The 18,129-nt window shown below is 38.5% G+C and overlaps 1 protein-coding gene across 6 annotated transcripts in view; it reads right to left on the bottom strand.

The window, feature by feature from the left end:
* Positions 1-1,419: 1,419 nt before the first annotated feature.
* Positions 1,420-18,129, bottom strand: part of GRIK1 (glutamate ionotropic receptor kainate type subunit 1) — a 460,642-nt gene continuing 443,932 nt past the window's right edge. For 2 of the 6 annotated variants that reach the window (XM_055421544.2, XM_088836734.1), the window contains 2 exons: positions 1,984-2,070; positions 1,420-1,575 (listed from right to left, as the gene is read on the bottom strand). In XM_055421544.2, coding sequence (XP_055277519.1) covers positions 1,420-1,575; positions 1,984-2,070 — 243 coding nt within the window. Of the gene's footprint in view, positions 1,576-1,983; positions 2,071-16,888; positions 17,039-18,129 lie in introns of those variants that run through there. The other 4 variants (XM_088836755.1, XM_088836820.1, XM_088836791.1 and 1 more) reach the window with 2 other exon arrangements.

Genomic DNA, 18,129 nt, shown 5'->3' with positions numbered 1-18,129 from the left:
AAGGCAATGGCAAGCCACTCCAGTACTCTTGCCTGGAAAATCCCATGGATGGAGGAGCCTGGTAGGCTGCAGTCCGTGGGGTCGCTAAGGGTCGGACACGACTGAGCGACTTCACTTTCACTTTCACACATTGGAGAAGGAAATGGCAACCCACTCCAGTGTTCTTGCCTGGAGAATCCCAGGGACGGGGGAGCCTGGTGGGCTTCCGTCTATGGGGTCGCACAGAGTCGGACACGACTGAAGTGACGCAGCAGCAGCAGCAGATGGCCCTTCAGCTCTACCATCTCCTGGCTCCTCTGCCTCCTCCTGTCCGTACCTCTTCTTGCCTGGTCACTCGATGCCAGCCCTGTATGCCAGCTGTTGTACTGTACTACTGTTGACAAGGTACTGCACTGTAAGATTGAAATGGTTTATTTTTTTGTGTCTGAATTTTATGTATTATTTGTGTGAAAGGTGTTATAAACCTACTGCAGTGCAGTACTATAGAGCTGACTGCGTTAGTTGGGTTCCTAGGCTTCCTTTGTTGACCTTACGAACAAAACTGGACTAACAAATAGACTCTCAGAAGGGGACACATTCATCTGAAAAGGAAGACCTCCTTGTCCCATCCCAGGTTAAACACTCATGGGTGTTCCTGCAGCTTCTGACCTCCATTGAGGAAGTGCAATCCAGCTTTGGGTAAGAGAATGCTGTTCTTTTTCATTTTACTATAAACTGTGTGAGGGCAGGTACCATATCTGTTTTCCTTACCGAGGTATCACCAGAACCTAGAAGGGTGCCTTCTAGAATGTGGTGGATGCTTTCAATTTTTAAATGAAGTTTTCCTTTTTAGTATCCTTTTGTGTTACAGTCACTGATCCAAGTACCATTCAAACTATTTATAAAATTAGATTTTAAAACACAAAGATGAATGGTTTCACTCTACTAGAAAAACAAGGTACTTGGTACAAACTAAAAAGACTTTGTTTTTTAAACACAGACAGAAATGGCTTTGTCAGGCTGAACAGATAAGAAGATTCATCAAAATAGCAAACTTGACAGCTGATAACATTTGGAAACCAAGCAATGTGAATCAGAGCAAGTTATGGGAAACAAACCAACACTCAAACTCATTCTGGAAAAAACCCTGTTGTTTTATTATTACTTAGAAAGCACACACAGCAATTTATTGGGATGAAAGAGAAAAGGTAAAATAAGTGAGCATACAAATTCATTTCAAAAGAATCCGTGTCACTTCCCAAGTAATCTCAGTCTATCTGAGCTTTATAAACTTTCGTATTTCTGGTATCTGTATCTATAATCTGAGTTATGCATATAGATGTGTGTAAAACATTGCACCATTGTTAGAAATCCTTCCTCCAAAAACCTGCAGTAAGCATGTTTTTCTTCCTGAAAGCTTACTCCAGGTGTGTTCTCAGGTCAAGCCATCGTCTCTTTTCTCTGAGTTCGTCTTTGATGACAAGTAAGGATACTTGTGAAGGATGATTTCCCCTTAGTTCTTGACTTTTTCTTTAACTTTTTCTGGTTTTTGAGTGAGATTCCAAGTTCTTCCATGATGGCATTGAAAGAGAGACACTGGAGAACATGAAATAACAGAGCATCAGTTTGGTCCATTTGTCTCCAGCCTTCATTGATCTGTTTCCTGTCTAGGCTTTTAGGATCACGAGATACTGGTTGAAGGTAACTCTGCTACAGGGTGAATCCCCAGCCAGTTCCCACACCGCCTCCTCCACCCACTGGCCACCCACCTTTCCTACTGGGGAAAACAGATTTGGCAAGTAAGTTGGGCAAACTTTGGGATTTCATTCACAAATGAAGTAGCAGAAAACTACCCAGGTAGGCTCTCAAAATAGAAAACTTACCTTTGCGGAGACACCAAAATAGAGTTAAATTAAGTCATTTCCCCCAGTGAGATGATCCAAACATTGATAGGATTATCAAGGCATACGGACACTTCAGTAATGCTATAGAAAATGAACAAACCTTCTCTACACCAAGGCTTTGTTTTTTTCTCCCATGAAACCTTACTTTGTTCCTAAAATAAAATCTAATTCTTGATGACTTTCCTTTCTGATAAAAAAAAAAAGAAAAAAAAACAATTTAAAATTGTATATTTTCTCCAAAATAAATAAATAAATGAAATAAACAGAGATCTGGCAGCAGCAATGATGCAGCTGTGGTTGAAATGAAAATAATATGGCACTGAACTGCACGGCAAAGACGATGGCATAATATGAAAAGAAAATGGAATTATGAGTATAAACAGTTATGCATATGCAGATGGCATATATGTGCATAGACGTAGCTATTACAATTATGCTATATCTGTTCACATGCACAATATATAAATAGTGTAATAAGACATAATTTGCCATCATTTCTTCCAGCCAAGAGAAGACCTTTGAGTGACAAATTTCTGCTTGTATTGGGATTTCTACGAAGTAGTGTTGTTTTTGAAGAGATTGCTCCTAAAATGCTCTCTAAAGACCCAAAGCCTTTGGTAAAGTTTATGGAAGTGCAAGCACTATTCCTTGACCATTAACTCACAAAATGGACAGAGTTGAAAGCCAAATGATCATATACCACCAGCTGATTTCTAGAGGATGTGCGTGCCTGACAGGAAGAACGTTGTGTCTCCTGTGTGCAGAGTACAAAATGCCTTCTGTGGTCCTTCTGTATCAAAGGGCAACATGCTTTGCTGAAAATTTACTCTCTACTTTGTTCCATAAAAAAGCTGATGCATTTGAAACAAGCAGCATTTTTAATTCTACTTGCTTTGAGAATCAGACTTAACAAATTTAGATCCTGGGTGTAAATTATTGGCTTACCAGGCTCACACCTCTAAAAAACTAGCTGTTTGCTATCTGTTCTTGTTTCTTTTACACCTAAGTGTTTATAGCATTTGAATTTCATTTCCACTTTTCTATGGTACTAAAAAAAAATGAAAATTCAGGTCACGCATGTTAATTTTCTTTCAAGTGGTAAGTTGTGGCTTCAGTGAATTGAGAGGGTGTCAGACCACACAAAGAAAAATTCAGAAATGTTTTCCATGAATTATACTTCAAAAAAGGCAACGGCAAGTGTGTCATAAATGAGATATAATTTTTGTACCATTATGTGATGTGGAATTTATGTGTTGCTACTAAGATGGAATGAATATTTTATAGTGTCTCTGTGTTAGACAGTGTTGTATTGGGGTTTTGCAAGCTTTGTTCAGAAATTTATTTGAACGGAAGAAAGTGTTTTTGCGCAAGACTTTTCTGGTTTCAACAAGTTTACTAAGATGGAAGGGGAAGTGAGAGAGAGAAGGAAGGAGTTCCAAAGAGTTTACGTACGCTGTGACACATAAACCGCACAACAGCTTTAGAAAGGAGTTATTATACCCATTATATAGATGGGGAAACTTACTATTAGAAGTATCGGATAACTTTCCCAAGAAATATGATTCATAAGTGAAAGAGCTTGTATTTGAACTCAGCTCATTTGACACCCCAAACTTAACAGCTTTCACGTGAAATCTCCCACACCATGATGCTTAATTCTTTTAATTAAATCATTATAAAGAGCTCTCTGTGGATTCTCTCCTCATGAAATATGTTAAGAACTATAATCTTTTGTTTCATGTGAATTCTTTAATGCTTGATTTTTTTTCCTCTACTTTTATTTTTTTTTGACCATGTCGTGTGGCACGTGGTATCTTAATTCCCGAACCAGGCATTAAACCTGTGCCTCTTGCAGTGGAAGCCTGGTGTCTTAACCACTGGGCCACCAGGGAAGTCCCTCAGATGTTTGATTTTAGACAAATCACTTTGTTTTGCACAGAAAACCACCAAATTGGGCTTCTGTTAATAGACATGGCTCATGTAGGAGATACAACCAGAAAGGGACTCTTAAGTCTTTCCTATTTTGGGTAAACGGGCAATCACAAATCTTATCTTGATAATACATATCAATTAAATTTTTCTTTAAAAACAAAACCAAATCCCCCTCCAATTTTTTTTATTGCCTGAAAATACAGCAAACCTCTTCTTCGTTTTTTGATTAACCCTGGGTATTTATTTCTTGCTGCCTGTGTGAGAAGGCATATAAATATCATTTTATCAGTGGTCTGGTTTCTCTGTCTTTGGTCATAAACTATGATTTCTTTTTGATTCTTACTCTGTCTTCAACTGTCAAAAGGAAAATGGCAAGATATTGGGGCTGACCTTTCTGCTTCCAAGTTTTTGCTATAGTCACAAAACAAGATGACCTTTAAGGCCCCTCCCAGCCATGAACTTGAGCAAACCACACACTCTCATATCCACAGGAAATGAAAGTGTGAAGGTCATCTTTCAGCTCAGAGCAGCTTGGGAGAGGCTTGTCTTCATGAGTCAATTTGCCTATTGTAATCTAAGAACTGAAAATACATGTAACATATAAAGACTGAGCTTCTGAACTAGGATGCAAATTATGGTAGCTTTCCAAAGCTTTTACTTCCACACTTGGTTTTATGAGTCCCTATATGTTCATATATATGGAGAAGGAAATGGCAACCCACTCCAGTGTTCTTGCCTGGAGAATCCTGGGGACGGGGGAGCCTGGTGGGCTGCCGTCTATGGGGTCACACAGAGTCGGACACGACTGAAGTGACTTAGCATATGTTCATACAACCACACACACACACAAACTACAGGTAAGGTGTGAAGGTGTAAATTTCTAAGCTCTTTTCCTTGAAAATATCAAGCGTAAAGATGCCCACTAGCTGCCTTGCTCTGGAGGCAGAAAACTAGAGGTAGGGTACTATAGCAGCATCCTTCACTGCTTGGCAGACTGGAAACCCCCCTGGTTAGCTTGGATCCTGGGTTGTCCATTTTTCTCTGGTAGATGGAACTCATGTTTTTAATAGATCTACACAGATGACCATGAATTATAACTGTGAGTTGGCCCCTGGCATCAGAATGCTGGAGTTGAAGTTTACTCTTACTGGACTGGTGATTATTTTCTTTGACTCAGTTTTCTTATCTATAAACTGAAAATAATAGTAGAATCCACTCTTTTTTCTGAAAATGGGATGAATTTATTTCTTAGCTTTTAGCAAATAAGAAAAATATTCCCCTGAGGAATCCTTTTCATAGAGCTAATATGAGAATCATTAACCTGACATACGTTAAACACTTAGGCACAATACTTGGCACATAGTAATTACTCTCTGTCTTTAAAATAAAATGTTATACATCATTGAAGATATTTTAAGTTTATGGCACATACTGAACTATGTATCTATCTATCTATGAATGTATGTAGACTGGACAGCAAGGAGATCAAACCAGTCAGTCCTGAAGGAAATCAACCCTGAATATTCATTGGAAGGACTGAGGCTAAAGCTGAAACTCCAGTACTTTGGCCCCCTGATGAAAGAGCCGAATCGCTGGAAAAGACTCTGACGCTAAGGAAGACTCAAGGAAGGAGGAGAAGGGGATGACAGAGGATGGGATGGTTGGATGGCATCACCAACTCAATGGACATGAACTTGGGCAAACTCTGAGAGATGGTGAGGAACAGGGGAGCCTGGTGTGCTGCAGTCCATGGCGTTGTAAAGGACACACTGAGCCACTGAACAACAGCAACAATCTATCATCTATCTGTCTATCATCTATTGTGTGTGTGTGTGTGTGTGTGTGAAGCAGAGAAACAGTAAAGAAAGTTGATATTTCTTCAATTTAAACTTTGCATGTCCTTCTTTGCACTAATTCCTTTGAATATTTTATAGTGTTTTAGTTTAAGTAGGTTCTATGCATGTTTAAAGCATAGAATTTTCAATGCATAATATTACTTGTTTTACCCAGCCCATAATTTATGTAGCAACGGGTTTTTATGACAGCTTGTATCTTGTTCATGATAGGTGCTCATCTATAAGAAGGAAATGGAAACTAACTGCACTTCTCGTCATTTAAACATGTAATCAGCTTTGTGTTTATTGGCCCCCATTTACAATGAATCACTATGATGATATGTTTGATGGGAAAATTCACTGATAAATGAATTTGTATAGTAATAAGTGATAGTACTGCTATCATGCTGTTCCTGACTCTCTCCAAAGATAAAGTGGTGTGTGTGTGTGTGTGTGATTTCTCTTGAAAGGTATCAGGCATCTTAGCATCAGGATGTGAATATCAGGTTGATTTCTCATTGTATATTCCACTTTTATGCATTCAGTGCTTTCATTCTTTTGTACTGTTTAGGAGAACTACTTTGAATACATAACTTCACGGGTTTTTCTGACACATTATTTTTTAGAAGGCCGGGCCTACCCGAGAATATAATACAGGTTTTATATTTTGTATTGTTTCTCCCTTTAATTTATTAGACTCCTTATTCAAAGACACTTGAAGTGATCTGTAACATTGTGTAATAAATTTTCACCTTATGCTTAGAAGAAGAGAATGATATGCTGCTGCTGCTGCTGCTAAGTCACTTCAGTCGTGTCCGACTCTGTGTGACCCCATAGATGGAAGTCCACCAGGCTCCCCTGTCCCTGGGATTCTCCAGGCAAGAACACTGGAGAGGATTGCCATTTCCTTTTCCAATGTGTGAAAGTGAAGTCGCTCAGTCATGTCCGACCCTTAGCGACCCCATGGACTGCAGCCCACCAGGTTCCTCCATCCACGGGATTCTCCAGGCAAGAGTACTGGAGTGGCTTGCCATTGCCTTCTCCGAGAGAATGATATAGGTAATATTAAAGTCATTTTACTGTTGCAAAAATCCTTAATTTTTTATATAGGCTTTAACTTAAAGGCAAGCTGCAATTTGAAGTTTTGCTGTAAAACCATTCTTAGAAAAATATAGAATATCAGTAGATATAGTAGGGAATACTTTGCTGAGAAATAATGTGATTATTACTACTATTGTTATTATTTTCTCGGTCAGCATAGGCAGTGTCTCAGTAATTTTTTTGAACAAGAAGGACTAAGCACTCACATCCTTTAATATTATTAAACTCTCAGGTCTTGTCTCGTGTGGATGTAAACCTACTATGTTCAATATGTTCGGGGCCTAGAGTCCAGAAGTTTTTCAAGGAACATGACAGAAGACTCCTGCTCATGTGCTTGCTATCTTAAGGTTTTGGAAAGTCTGGTTGCCTATCTGCACAAGTGTTTGGCTTCTCAGGATAATTGATGATCTGAGAACAGAGATCAGGCTTCAATTATTCCACACTAATTACAGGAAGGAGAGTCTTAGAGGAAAAATGCATGCACCGTCTTCGTGTGCAGTTCCCATGTCCTAGAACTCAAAATTTGAGCATCATTTAGTCTGGTTTTATCAGTTTTCTGAGTTTGTTCAGAAACCCTGGGTCATCTTTTATGTGACCATCCTTGGAGTTAAAAAAAAAGCAAACAACAGATCTGTGAGGTTGAGGGTCACCACAGTAGCTTCCATAACAGTGGTTATGATGAATTGTGCCCTGGAGCTCATGAGGAAGTTGGTTTGCCTCTGAGTTTGTACCGAAACTCTCAAGTGGAGGACATTTCAACACTGAATGAAGATGTCAAAGTGTGGTCCCTGCCCTTATCCTCACCTGTGACTCAGCAGCTTCGCTGCATTTTTATGCTTTAAACTGGCTCTTCATAGGTGCCAGCCCCTAGAGGTCCGTTTTCTCTTGCTTTGGCTGTAGCACATGGATGCCAACAGCCCAAGTTTCCCAGCTCCTTTTAATGCTGTGTTTCCACCACCTTTATGTCCTTTTACCCTCTTTCTTCTGTATTTCATTTTTGTCCCCAGACCTGAGGCTTCTTGCTGACATTTTAGCTCTCTCAGAGTCTAGATTTAAGCTTCTAATTTCTTGCATGAAGGCATGCCCTGTAATTCCTTGTTTCTTATCCGAGGTCTTTAAACTAAAATATATCTATGGGGGAGACGGGGTTACTTGATGGCACCAGATACACACAGATTGTCTTTCTTGGGTTCATTTTTATTTAAGGATTTTATTTAGGATTTATTTTCCTTCCGTTAAATTAAATGTCAGTGTAGTGTGGGATGTCATTTCTTCTCTCTCTCTTTTTACTTGGTATGACTGTCCACAATCTCCAAGCTCTTAGGGCAGCCATTCCCAGCCATTTTTGCACCAGAGACTGGTTTCATGGAAGACAATCTTTTCCAAGAAAAATTGGGAGAGGGTTGATTCTAGAACACACAACCTAGAGCCCTCACAAGCGTAGTTCACAGTAGGGATCATGTTAATCTAATACCACTGCTGATCTGACAGGTGAAACACAGGCGGCAATGCAAAAGGTAGGGAGTGGCTGTAAATACAGATGAGCTCCCCTTGTGGCTCAGCTGGTAAAGAATCTGCCTGCAATACGGGAGACAGATGAAGCTTCACTTGCTTGCCCCCAACTCACATCATGCTGTGTGACCCAGGGACTGTGAACTCCTGTCTCAGGATATAGGGAAGTTTATTTCCCTCTAACATTAGTGATGATTTCATAGAAAGTTTTGAAATAGGAAGTTAGCACCGAGGCAGAACATTTTGATACTAAATCTATCTGCTTTTTCCAGTTCTATATCTCAGCCTCTTTTTTTCCTGCTTCTAAAGCGAGAGCTTTCATGTGCATTGCCCTCAGGGTAGGGTTGACACAGAGGAAAAAATAGTCAAAGTTGCAGCTTTGAGTTCTTAAATGAACTTGTATGGATCTATAGAAGCCATTGCTGTCTTTGAAGCTATTAATTACAATAGGTGTTTGGAAGGAGATAAAAGGAGGTACTTGGAGTTGTAAATGTTTAGAGCCTTCTGGATCTAGCATATATGACGGGGACAAGTTGGGAAGATTGGACTGTTTGGTATCTGCTTTCAAGGAGAAACATCCAACCAGATATGGGAGAGCCTAAACCCCAAGGGATACCTGAGAAGGGGCCCCTCACTTATCAGCGCTGGGATAAAACTCCCAAGGGGTGGGAGAAGGCAAACAGCCTGATATGTGGCGGGTAGGATTCAGAACACAGGGAAATTGTGCCCACTCTCTGGCCCGGACTCTCAGATGAAGCCATCACTTGAGTGGAGAAATGTCACTGGGCTACAAGGAGACCAGCTGGAGACTGTCTTCTGGGTCTCCCATAGCCTCTGACCGTTTTCAAGAGCAGCTGCCCCAGAAAAGCACAGAAGTAGCAGATGGGCGTGACCCACCAAGCCTGTTGTCCAAAGAACAGAGTTGTTTCTGTAGTGAGGGCAGGCTTCAGGGGGGCGAGCAGGTCTCTTTGCCTAGAAGTGGCAAAAATATATGTTTCCCTGCCAACCCAAAGTGTTGGACGGCTTGGTCCTTTTGGCAACTCAGAGGCTGTGTTAGGATCATAAAAATAAGCTTCCAATGTATTCTTTGCATGCCTCTTTTCATGCAGAGAATGACCCTGCCTTGGAGATAAATGGACTCTGATGATGGCTTTCAGATACCCGTAGGACCTGCGGGCACAGAAAAGCGTGTCTCTGGGGTACTAGCATACACCCATATGTATTGAGTACACATTTTTCTCAAGCTACAAACTGGGGTGTGCAAAAAAAGTTGTGTGATGTCATTTTAAAAAAATAGCAACTCATCCTAGCCTAAAGGTCCCCATCTGCCAGTGAAAAAAGTGAAAGCGAAAGTGAAGTCACTCAGTCATGACCTACTCTTTGTGACCGCATGGACTGCAGCCCACCAGGCTCCTCTGTCCATGGGATTCTCCAGGCAAGAATACTGGAGTGGGTTGCCATTTTCTTCTCCAGGGGTCTTCCCAACACAGGATCTTCCTGGGTCAACCATTTAAGAGAGTGTTGGATGTATGATTTCTCTACAAGTCTGCCACCTCCTGGGTTGCATACCATGAATCCAACAAGGACATTTTCTGTTCGGGATTCCCCTGAGATCTTCCGATGTTTCTACTTTTCTGTCCCTCCAAGCTGGGGCTTGACTCAGGGATGATCATGAGAGTGCCTCTGAGGGCTTTGAATAGCATTTAAACTTAATGATTTCCCTCTAGTTTTGTTTTTCCTAGTGGACAAGAACTGGTCAGGGATTGGAAAAAGAGGTAGAAAATTATGTATTACGCATATTTCCTCAACCTTGTTGTTGTTCAGTTGCTCAGCTGTGTCCCACTCTTTGCGACCCCATGGACCTCAGCCTTGACCCTACGGGTTTTAGTTTTTGCTAATTAAGAGCTAGACTTTTTGAATTCAAACAAATAATTTATTCAACAAAACACCTAGATCTTGAGATCAAAAGCCATAGTTTTTAAGATTTTTGTCTGTTCTCCAAGTTTGTAAAATCCATGTAAAATTGAAAACGTAAGAGCTTGAGTCATCTCTAGCTTGGGGGCAACGCATATAAAAACCTTGATGCTGATGGTGAACCAAGGGGGACAAAATCAGTGCAAAAAGAAACACGCCAGCCTTTCCTTCGCTTCCCTTTGTGTCTCTTTAGCAGAATTACTTAAGTTTCACTTAAAGATTAGAGACTTTCCTGGGCGCTGCAGCCCCCTGAACTTCTTTCTGGAATTGGGATTGAGGCTGTAATCAGTTCCATAACTTTGAATAAGTCCCTAGGTACAATTCCTTTCTTCTTTTTTCCTTTTTTATGCCTAGTCTATAGGCTCACCAAAGTAAAAAATGATTCTACTTCTATAATCTCTGCTGTATTTTTTAATTCAATATTCATTTTTATTCATTCATGATTTATTCGATGAGAACCCTCTCATTCTATGATGCCATGATAACTAATTTTTTTCTATATCCCGAACCAAGCACTCTACCCCAAGTATTGAAAAGGCAAAGTAATTCTGTTTATGACAAGAATTTAACATGTTCAACATAACTACACCATCTTAATACATATATAGAGATATATATATAATATTTATTATATCAAGTCAGTAAATCCTAAAAAATCAATCCTGAATATTCATTGGAAGGACTGATACTGAGGCTAAGGCTCCTATGCAGCTTTGGCCACCTGATGTGAAGAACTGACTCTTTAGGAAAGACCCTGATGCTGGGAAAGGTTGAAGGCAGGAAGAGAAGGGGATGACAGAAGATGAGATGGTTGAAAGGCATCACTGACTTGATGGACATGAGTTTGAACTCTGGGAGTAGTCCATGGGGTTGCAAAGAGTTGGACACAACAGAGTGACTGAACTGATATAATATATATTTATATATAAATATGTTAATGCATATACACATGTGTGCATGTATATACAAGGCTTTCCAGGTGGTGCAAATCATAAAGAATCCAATGTAGGAACTGGAGAAGAGGTGGGTTCAATCCCTGAGTTGGGAAGATCCCCTGGAGTAGGAAATGACAACTCATTCCAGTATTCTTGTCTGGGAAATCCCGCTGGTTACAGTCCATGGGGTCGCAAAGAGTTGAACATGACTGAACACACATGCATGCACGCACATATGTATACACACATATATGTATACACAACATATGTACACATACAGATATATGTATACACACACACACACACACACATATTCTCCAAGCTTTTCTCTCCTCTGCTTTTACACTTTAATTTTCTTCCCACTTTCTATGAGAATTTAAAAAATGCCACAGTGGGAAGAGAGCTTTAACTGCACCCCCCTCATTCCGCAGATGACCAAGTTGAGGAGGAGGAAAGTATTATACAATGCCTTGCCTAGAGACACAGCGATTCAGCAGCGGTACAGGGACCTGAATTCTTGGCTCGTGGTTCCCAAGTCACCTTTCCACTGAGCCACAGATGTCTTTCAGGGTTTGATTTACATGGTGGTGTCAACCTGTACACTGGAAAAGTTATTTCTAAATGGATGTTAATTGCTTCTTGGCCTCTCTGTTAATTAATGAATGTTTGGGTTTGCAGGCAAAGAAAAACCTCTTTGCACAATTAACAGAAATAACCTGATTAGAAAGACTTCTTCAAATTGCTTGCTAAGTAAGTTAAGCAGACTATAGAAGAAATAAAGTCAAGAATGCTTGGAAGCATCTGATAATGTGCCAAGTTTCAGTAAGGAAACAAAATTACCAAATTGTGTTAGGTTATCTATAGACAGTAGTTTATTTAGCTCTTATGGTTGGTAAAGACTAAGTGATCAGGAAAACATTCCTATTTGAAGTTGAAAAATCTGAGTATTTGAAGTCTGACCACTCCAGTTGAAAAAAAGAAAATTCTGGCTAAGCTAAATTTAAAATTATAATCACTAATAAGAACTACAGTGGCTTCATTACATCACTCAGGTTTTACTTATTGTTTTTTTTTGTGTGTGTGTATCTGGACGTATACATTGCAATGTGAAAATGCATTGCAGTGCAGTATGGCCAATTAGCCATGTTTGGGATGACAATGATGAAACTTAGATTCTGCAGGGTGTGGAAACCACATAACACATTTGTATCGTTGGTTTTCTATCACAAGAATGCCCTTCTCTTTACAAATAGAATTTCTTTGAAAACTTAAGGGAGAATCCCACTTTCCATGATACCAGTCTCTGTGGAGAGGATTTAGAAAGCAAAAATGATTTTAATATGCCTGTGCATCTGGACATAAAATTCTATAACTGTGAGAAGCATAATGAGATGGTTCCTAAAGGCAAGTTAAAACTGCAGCGTCGAGCAGAAATTTTTCATTATCTATAAGAGTTAATTAATAATGCCATTTGGCACAGTTAGATGTGCAGAAAATAGTACAAGAAGTAAGAATGCTTTGTTTCCCTTTTGCTTTTCAAGGCTGTTCAGGCTTCTTTTAAACTGCTTACTAGGAAATAGACCTTAGAGCATAAGGGTCATGGATTTGGAAACTAATTGGGATTCATTATTTTGCTGCTTTGCCACACATGGCTCATATAGAACATAAGAATATGTGAGGCAAATGCACTGAGGTATTTGGAAATAATTTTCCTTGGATAGGTTTACAGTCATAATCTAGCTGATTTTCCTAAAGGCACAGTCCCTATCCACCATGTATTCCTTGGGTAGTTCCAATTTTGCTGGAAAAACTTTAAAATCATTCAATTTATAGTTTTAGTCTGAAACAAAACAAGCTTTATTTCTTCTGCCTTATTGCATGGAGCTATACAAGCTTGTTAAGAAATAAATTAGACAGCATTACATGCTCCATAGTTGCTTTTCAATCTCCTCATACCCCCCTGCTCTCTTCCTAACTTTAAACAGTGTTTCTCAGGGTATCATGTTTGTGTTCAGTTGTTCAGCCGTGTCTGACTCTTTTGTGACCCACGGACTGTAGTCCACCAGGCTCCCCTGTCCTTGGGATTTTCCAGACAAGAATACTGGAGAGGGTTGCCATTTCCTACTCCAGGGGATCTCCCCGTCTTGTGTTTCCTGCATTGGCAGGTGGATTCTTTACCACTAGTGCCACCTGAGAAGCCCTTCTCAGAGTATAATCCGCAGATAATCTGCCAGTGTTAGTAAAAACTCACATTTCCTGTCTAATTTGAAGTCACACTGCTATATTCAAATTAATTTTAATAAAAACTCATGCTTACCAACTACCTTTAAGTAAAACAACTGTATTTTGGATTGTTGGGAAAAAAATCATATAAGAAAAAATACTTGTTTTGAAGATGATTTCAATGAAAAGTCATGTACATGGTCTAATTTTAGAAAAAGGCTATATTTGAACTATTTTTATGTAAACTAATGTGCAGAACTACTTTTAAGCTTTCATTCTCAGATTTAGTTAAAAATTTCAGCTCCTGGGCTATATTCACTGTGGAGGAGTCTCTGGAGGTGCAAACTATATACTCTGTATCTTAAATAATTTCCCCAGGTGATTCTGATGTACACTGAAGTCTGAACACCAGCGACATGAAAAGTAGAGTTTGAAAATTTTCTTGTATGCTCAAGTTATCTCTCTCTCTCTTTTTTTTGTCTAAATTCACTTAAAATGCAACGACTCCTCCTGGGGTCGTTTGGTCTTAGTGGTTATTTACCCGATGGCAAGAATTGGCTGTCTGAGAGCATATATGAAAGGAGAAAGAGGAGAATGTAAGAAACCAGGGCGTGAAATGAAGGGCAGTTTCTCAAGGGAGGAACAAGTCATGAAACAGGGCAGGAAACTCACCTACCTGAGTATCTTGAGTAGGCCTACCACTTACAGGAAGATCATCGTTTGAATATAATGCCATTTCTACCTCAAAGATGTGCACAGTTTCTTCCTCTCTCTAGAGAGGGTTTATTAAATATTTAATGCTAAATATATCTTGCTTGGAATGAATGATCCTGCCTCTAGAGTCGAGAAACAGCGGCAGCCTGAGTGCCTATTATAGACATGAGTATGCTTTAGGTCACAACTACAAAGATTCTGTCATTTAACAGCTTTGGAAAGTGCTGGAGACTTTTCCAACTTGTTGCAAATTCTCAATGCAGCCTAACATATTAAGCATACTGAAATGTCATGTAGTAAAGGGACATTTTTCCTGGTGTTCCACTGGTTACTCAACCATGAAAATCTAATTTGAGATTTGGCCAGTGAAAGTCATTTTCACAAACACTCCTTTAACACAACCATATGACCTAGAAACTATACCTCCCAATTACATATAAGAAATCAAGGCTCTGAGAAATTCAGTTACTTGTCTACAGACATTCAGTATGTGGCTCCACTAAAACTTGAACGTAAGTTTGGCTGCTTTAGAAAATTCTCTTCTAAGAGATTGTTCTAAGAGTCTCTTCTAGGACTCTGGGTCACTGTCTCATGTCTATTTCAGAGTCAATTGTTAGTAAAGCTGAAATAAAATTGTGGAAAGGATTAAACTAACACTACTGTATGTTAAAACATTTTGAAACAATAAAATAATATATAACTATCAGAATTAGTTATGGGCTTCTCCAGGCAAGAATACTGGAGTGGGTTGCCATGTCTTCTTCTAGGGATCTTCCCGACCTAGGGATCGAACCTGTGTCTCTCATGTCTCCTGCATTGGCAGATGGGTTCTTTACCACTAGGGCCACCTGGGAAGCTATTTACAGTGTAAAGTAGTACATAAATACTAATTTTATCCAAACCTCTGAATCATACTTTTAAATGATACTCTGTATAGAAAGGTAAGTTTTATTACCATTAATCCTGATCATCTATACCTCATATATAACCCTTGAACTTTTTGAGTAGCATTTTTGATTTATTATATATAGTCCTTGGGAAAATAAATTTATGTAATTTGTGGTTTCTACACATAGAATCAATGAATTATGAATTATATAATGTTTATCCCAATATCTGATTTTTATTTATTTTTTTATTAGGAGGATGTGAACTCTGACTTAGGGCAAACAGTATGTTGCTTTTACCTAAATAAATGCTAATAAATCTTAGTGTAATTTATAGATATTTTCTTAAAAGTGTATTTATTTAAAGAAGAAACCAAGACTGAGAAACAATCAGTGCAAGAGTCAACTTTCCTGAACATGCTTTACTAGAGAAATATAGAGTTATTGGAACCCATTTAAAGCTAAGCAAAGAGAAGGCAAAAAGGTACATGATTGCACAGATGGCCTATGTCTACTTCTGAGAAGCATATTTTGGGGGATCACTTCACATGTCAAAAGGTAACCCCATTAAGGAGAACAAAGACAGATGGATCCTGTATTGAGGGAAGATGAAAGGCATCTTCAAATCCCCTATTCACTGTGAAGAGGAGTCAAGCTCAGAGGGACAGCAGGCATCTTTTGTCACAACAAATTAAGTATGTTGTTGGCTTTCTATGTCACCAAGTTCAGTTAGAGTGAAAATTACTTGCAGCATTTGAATGCAGGTGGAAAATAAATTTATAGAGATCTGTAACTAATGTATAGTGGAATTTTTTTCCCCTCTATTTTCTTCCCCTTGTCCTTCTCCCTAGTACACTTGGAAGGAATTGAAAATGGCAAAGGATCCAGAGAAATGAGTGTGAAAGCAGCAAGGCTCAGAAAGATTGCCACAAAAACAACCATTCTATCCTGGATGAGTAGGGTGGGAATGAAATAACATCTTGTGAAAAGACGTTCATCAGTGCAAAGAAAGAGGCCGAGTGAATGGAAAATACAAGAGGCTAGGCATTAATTTCTAGCTTAGGAATTTGCTTGGAGGTTGCAAAAAATAATCTATAGCTTGAAAAATCACAGTTCCTTAAAGACTGAACATACTATCTATCTGAACCTACAGAAGACTGTCAATTTCTACAAATAAATGTTACTTGAGAGATCCCTACTCAGGGATCATCTTTGACTATGTTATGTCTTCCTGAGTGATGTTCAATTTAGCTAATGCTCTTCCTCTGTGGTACCTGAGGTTTCAAGTTTAGTTTTCATTTTCTAGGTCTCTTTTTTGTATCTCTAAAATCTAACACATCTTTGAATCTCTGTGTTAATGATACATTTCAAATAGTAGACTCCATTTGAATTAAAAATTAACATTGTTAAGGATTTATGAAAAGATGGGGCTTTAGATAGTTGGAAAGTGTGGCTTTACAGAGCATATGGTACAGGGTGAAAGAAAGAGGAGAAAAGTTTCACAAAGATGAAAAGACTGCCACAAAATAACAATTTGTTTTCATGCTTTGCACTCACTGCTTAATGGCTGAACCTACTTTTCTATGAGGAAAAAGTTGCTTAATCTTAATACACGAAAATACAACTAAGATAACCATTCTCTCAATGGTACAGCAAATTGCTGTAAATGCAAATATTTTGGAGTCTGTATGCATCTAACTTACCTCTGTTTTAACATCAAATGCACATGTGTTTCTAGTGCGTTGAATTCAATGTTCAGAGCACGTGAGTTTTGCTATCTTAAAACAAGGGTAGGGGTTACGGCTATTTATGTTTAGTAGACACAGATATCATCAACAACACTAATTAGCAGAAACAGTTTCTACTGAGGTACACTTTTTTTTTTTTAATGATTACACAGTGTGAATTGAGGACTGTGTCCGAATCCCTTTCTCCTCTCGAATTAATTTGCCACATTCTAAATCCGTAGATAAAGTGGTTCCAGAAGTGGAGTTGGTTGGATGGGTTTGCTTACACTGCAGTCCATAAAAGAAACAAAAAGCCTTGCATGCAAAAGAAATGAGAAAAATATAGAAAAAAGAATAAATCAGAAGCAAAAAATGAGTGTTTAAATGAAAATTTAAATCAGATGACAATTATGAGAAGCATGTTAAAGCATAACATATACAAGCTTTTATTTTTCAAATTAGTTGCATAAAACAAGATACCTCAAGAGCAAATTGAAAGTTAAAACAAAGCAGATCAGTCCATTCTCCCTTTTAGTTAAGGACAGTTTTCTCTAACAAGGTCTAGGAAAGTGGTGCTTAATGATCTCACAATTGCCTTGTAATTTCGGGAAAATTTTCATGATGAAACTAGGTTATAATCAATCATCCCCATCTTTGGAGATGTTTCCACTTAAAGAAAGTGGGACTCATATGAGATTATTAATCAGAACTGGGTACATTATTTGGAAGGCCCAGAGCAAAATGGAAATGTAGAGCCCTGTGTTCTAAAGTTGTTAAGGATTTTAAGACATTGATAGTTGAACCTTAAATTAGCACTCTCATTAATAGTGTATAGTTTCAAACTTCTATTTTTAAATTAATTGGGTACCAGATGCTCTACAATGGGCATGAGCTTTGTGTTTAGTTTATTCTCATAGGTTTATGAAGGAATTATCTTTAATCACCATCTTCTAATTCAGAATAGGGTAAACTCTTGGTGTGATTTTTCATCAAAGCTAAAAGTAACAGGCAAAAAGGGTTGACTGTTGAAATCAACCATAATCCTAATTTGGAAAAATAAAATTTTTCATATTTAATTGTCATCCTGTATTGTTCATCATTTTTGTGAATTATTCTTTTACAAAACATACTTTGATAGAGGTAATGTTCAGTTTCAAAATATTGCATTTATATCTTTATATAGACTGATTTGCATTAGTACATGTGCTCAGTACCTAAACTAAGGAGATGCTAACATTTCTCTCAAAGATTTTTTTTATAACTTTTCTAATTTTGGATTTATTTCTTCCTTGCTCTACCTAGGGTTTCTATCTTAAGAGCAAACAACTGTTGAGTAAATTAACTGAGTTTGACATTTTTGCACTGTCATTTCAAAAAGTGCTAATTGGATTTAGTGTATAAGGTGC

The sequence above is a fragment of the Moschus berezovskii genome, chromosome 1, assembly GCF_049115385.1.
Source record: "Moschus berezovskii isolate FMDL1 chromosome 1, NW_MosBer_1.0, whole genome shotgun sequence".
NCBI lineage: Eukaryota > Metazoa > Chordata > Mammalia > Artiodactyla > Moschidae > Moschus > Moschus berezovskii.
This window is presented reverse-complemented; position numbering and strand designations above follow the sequence as displayed.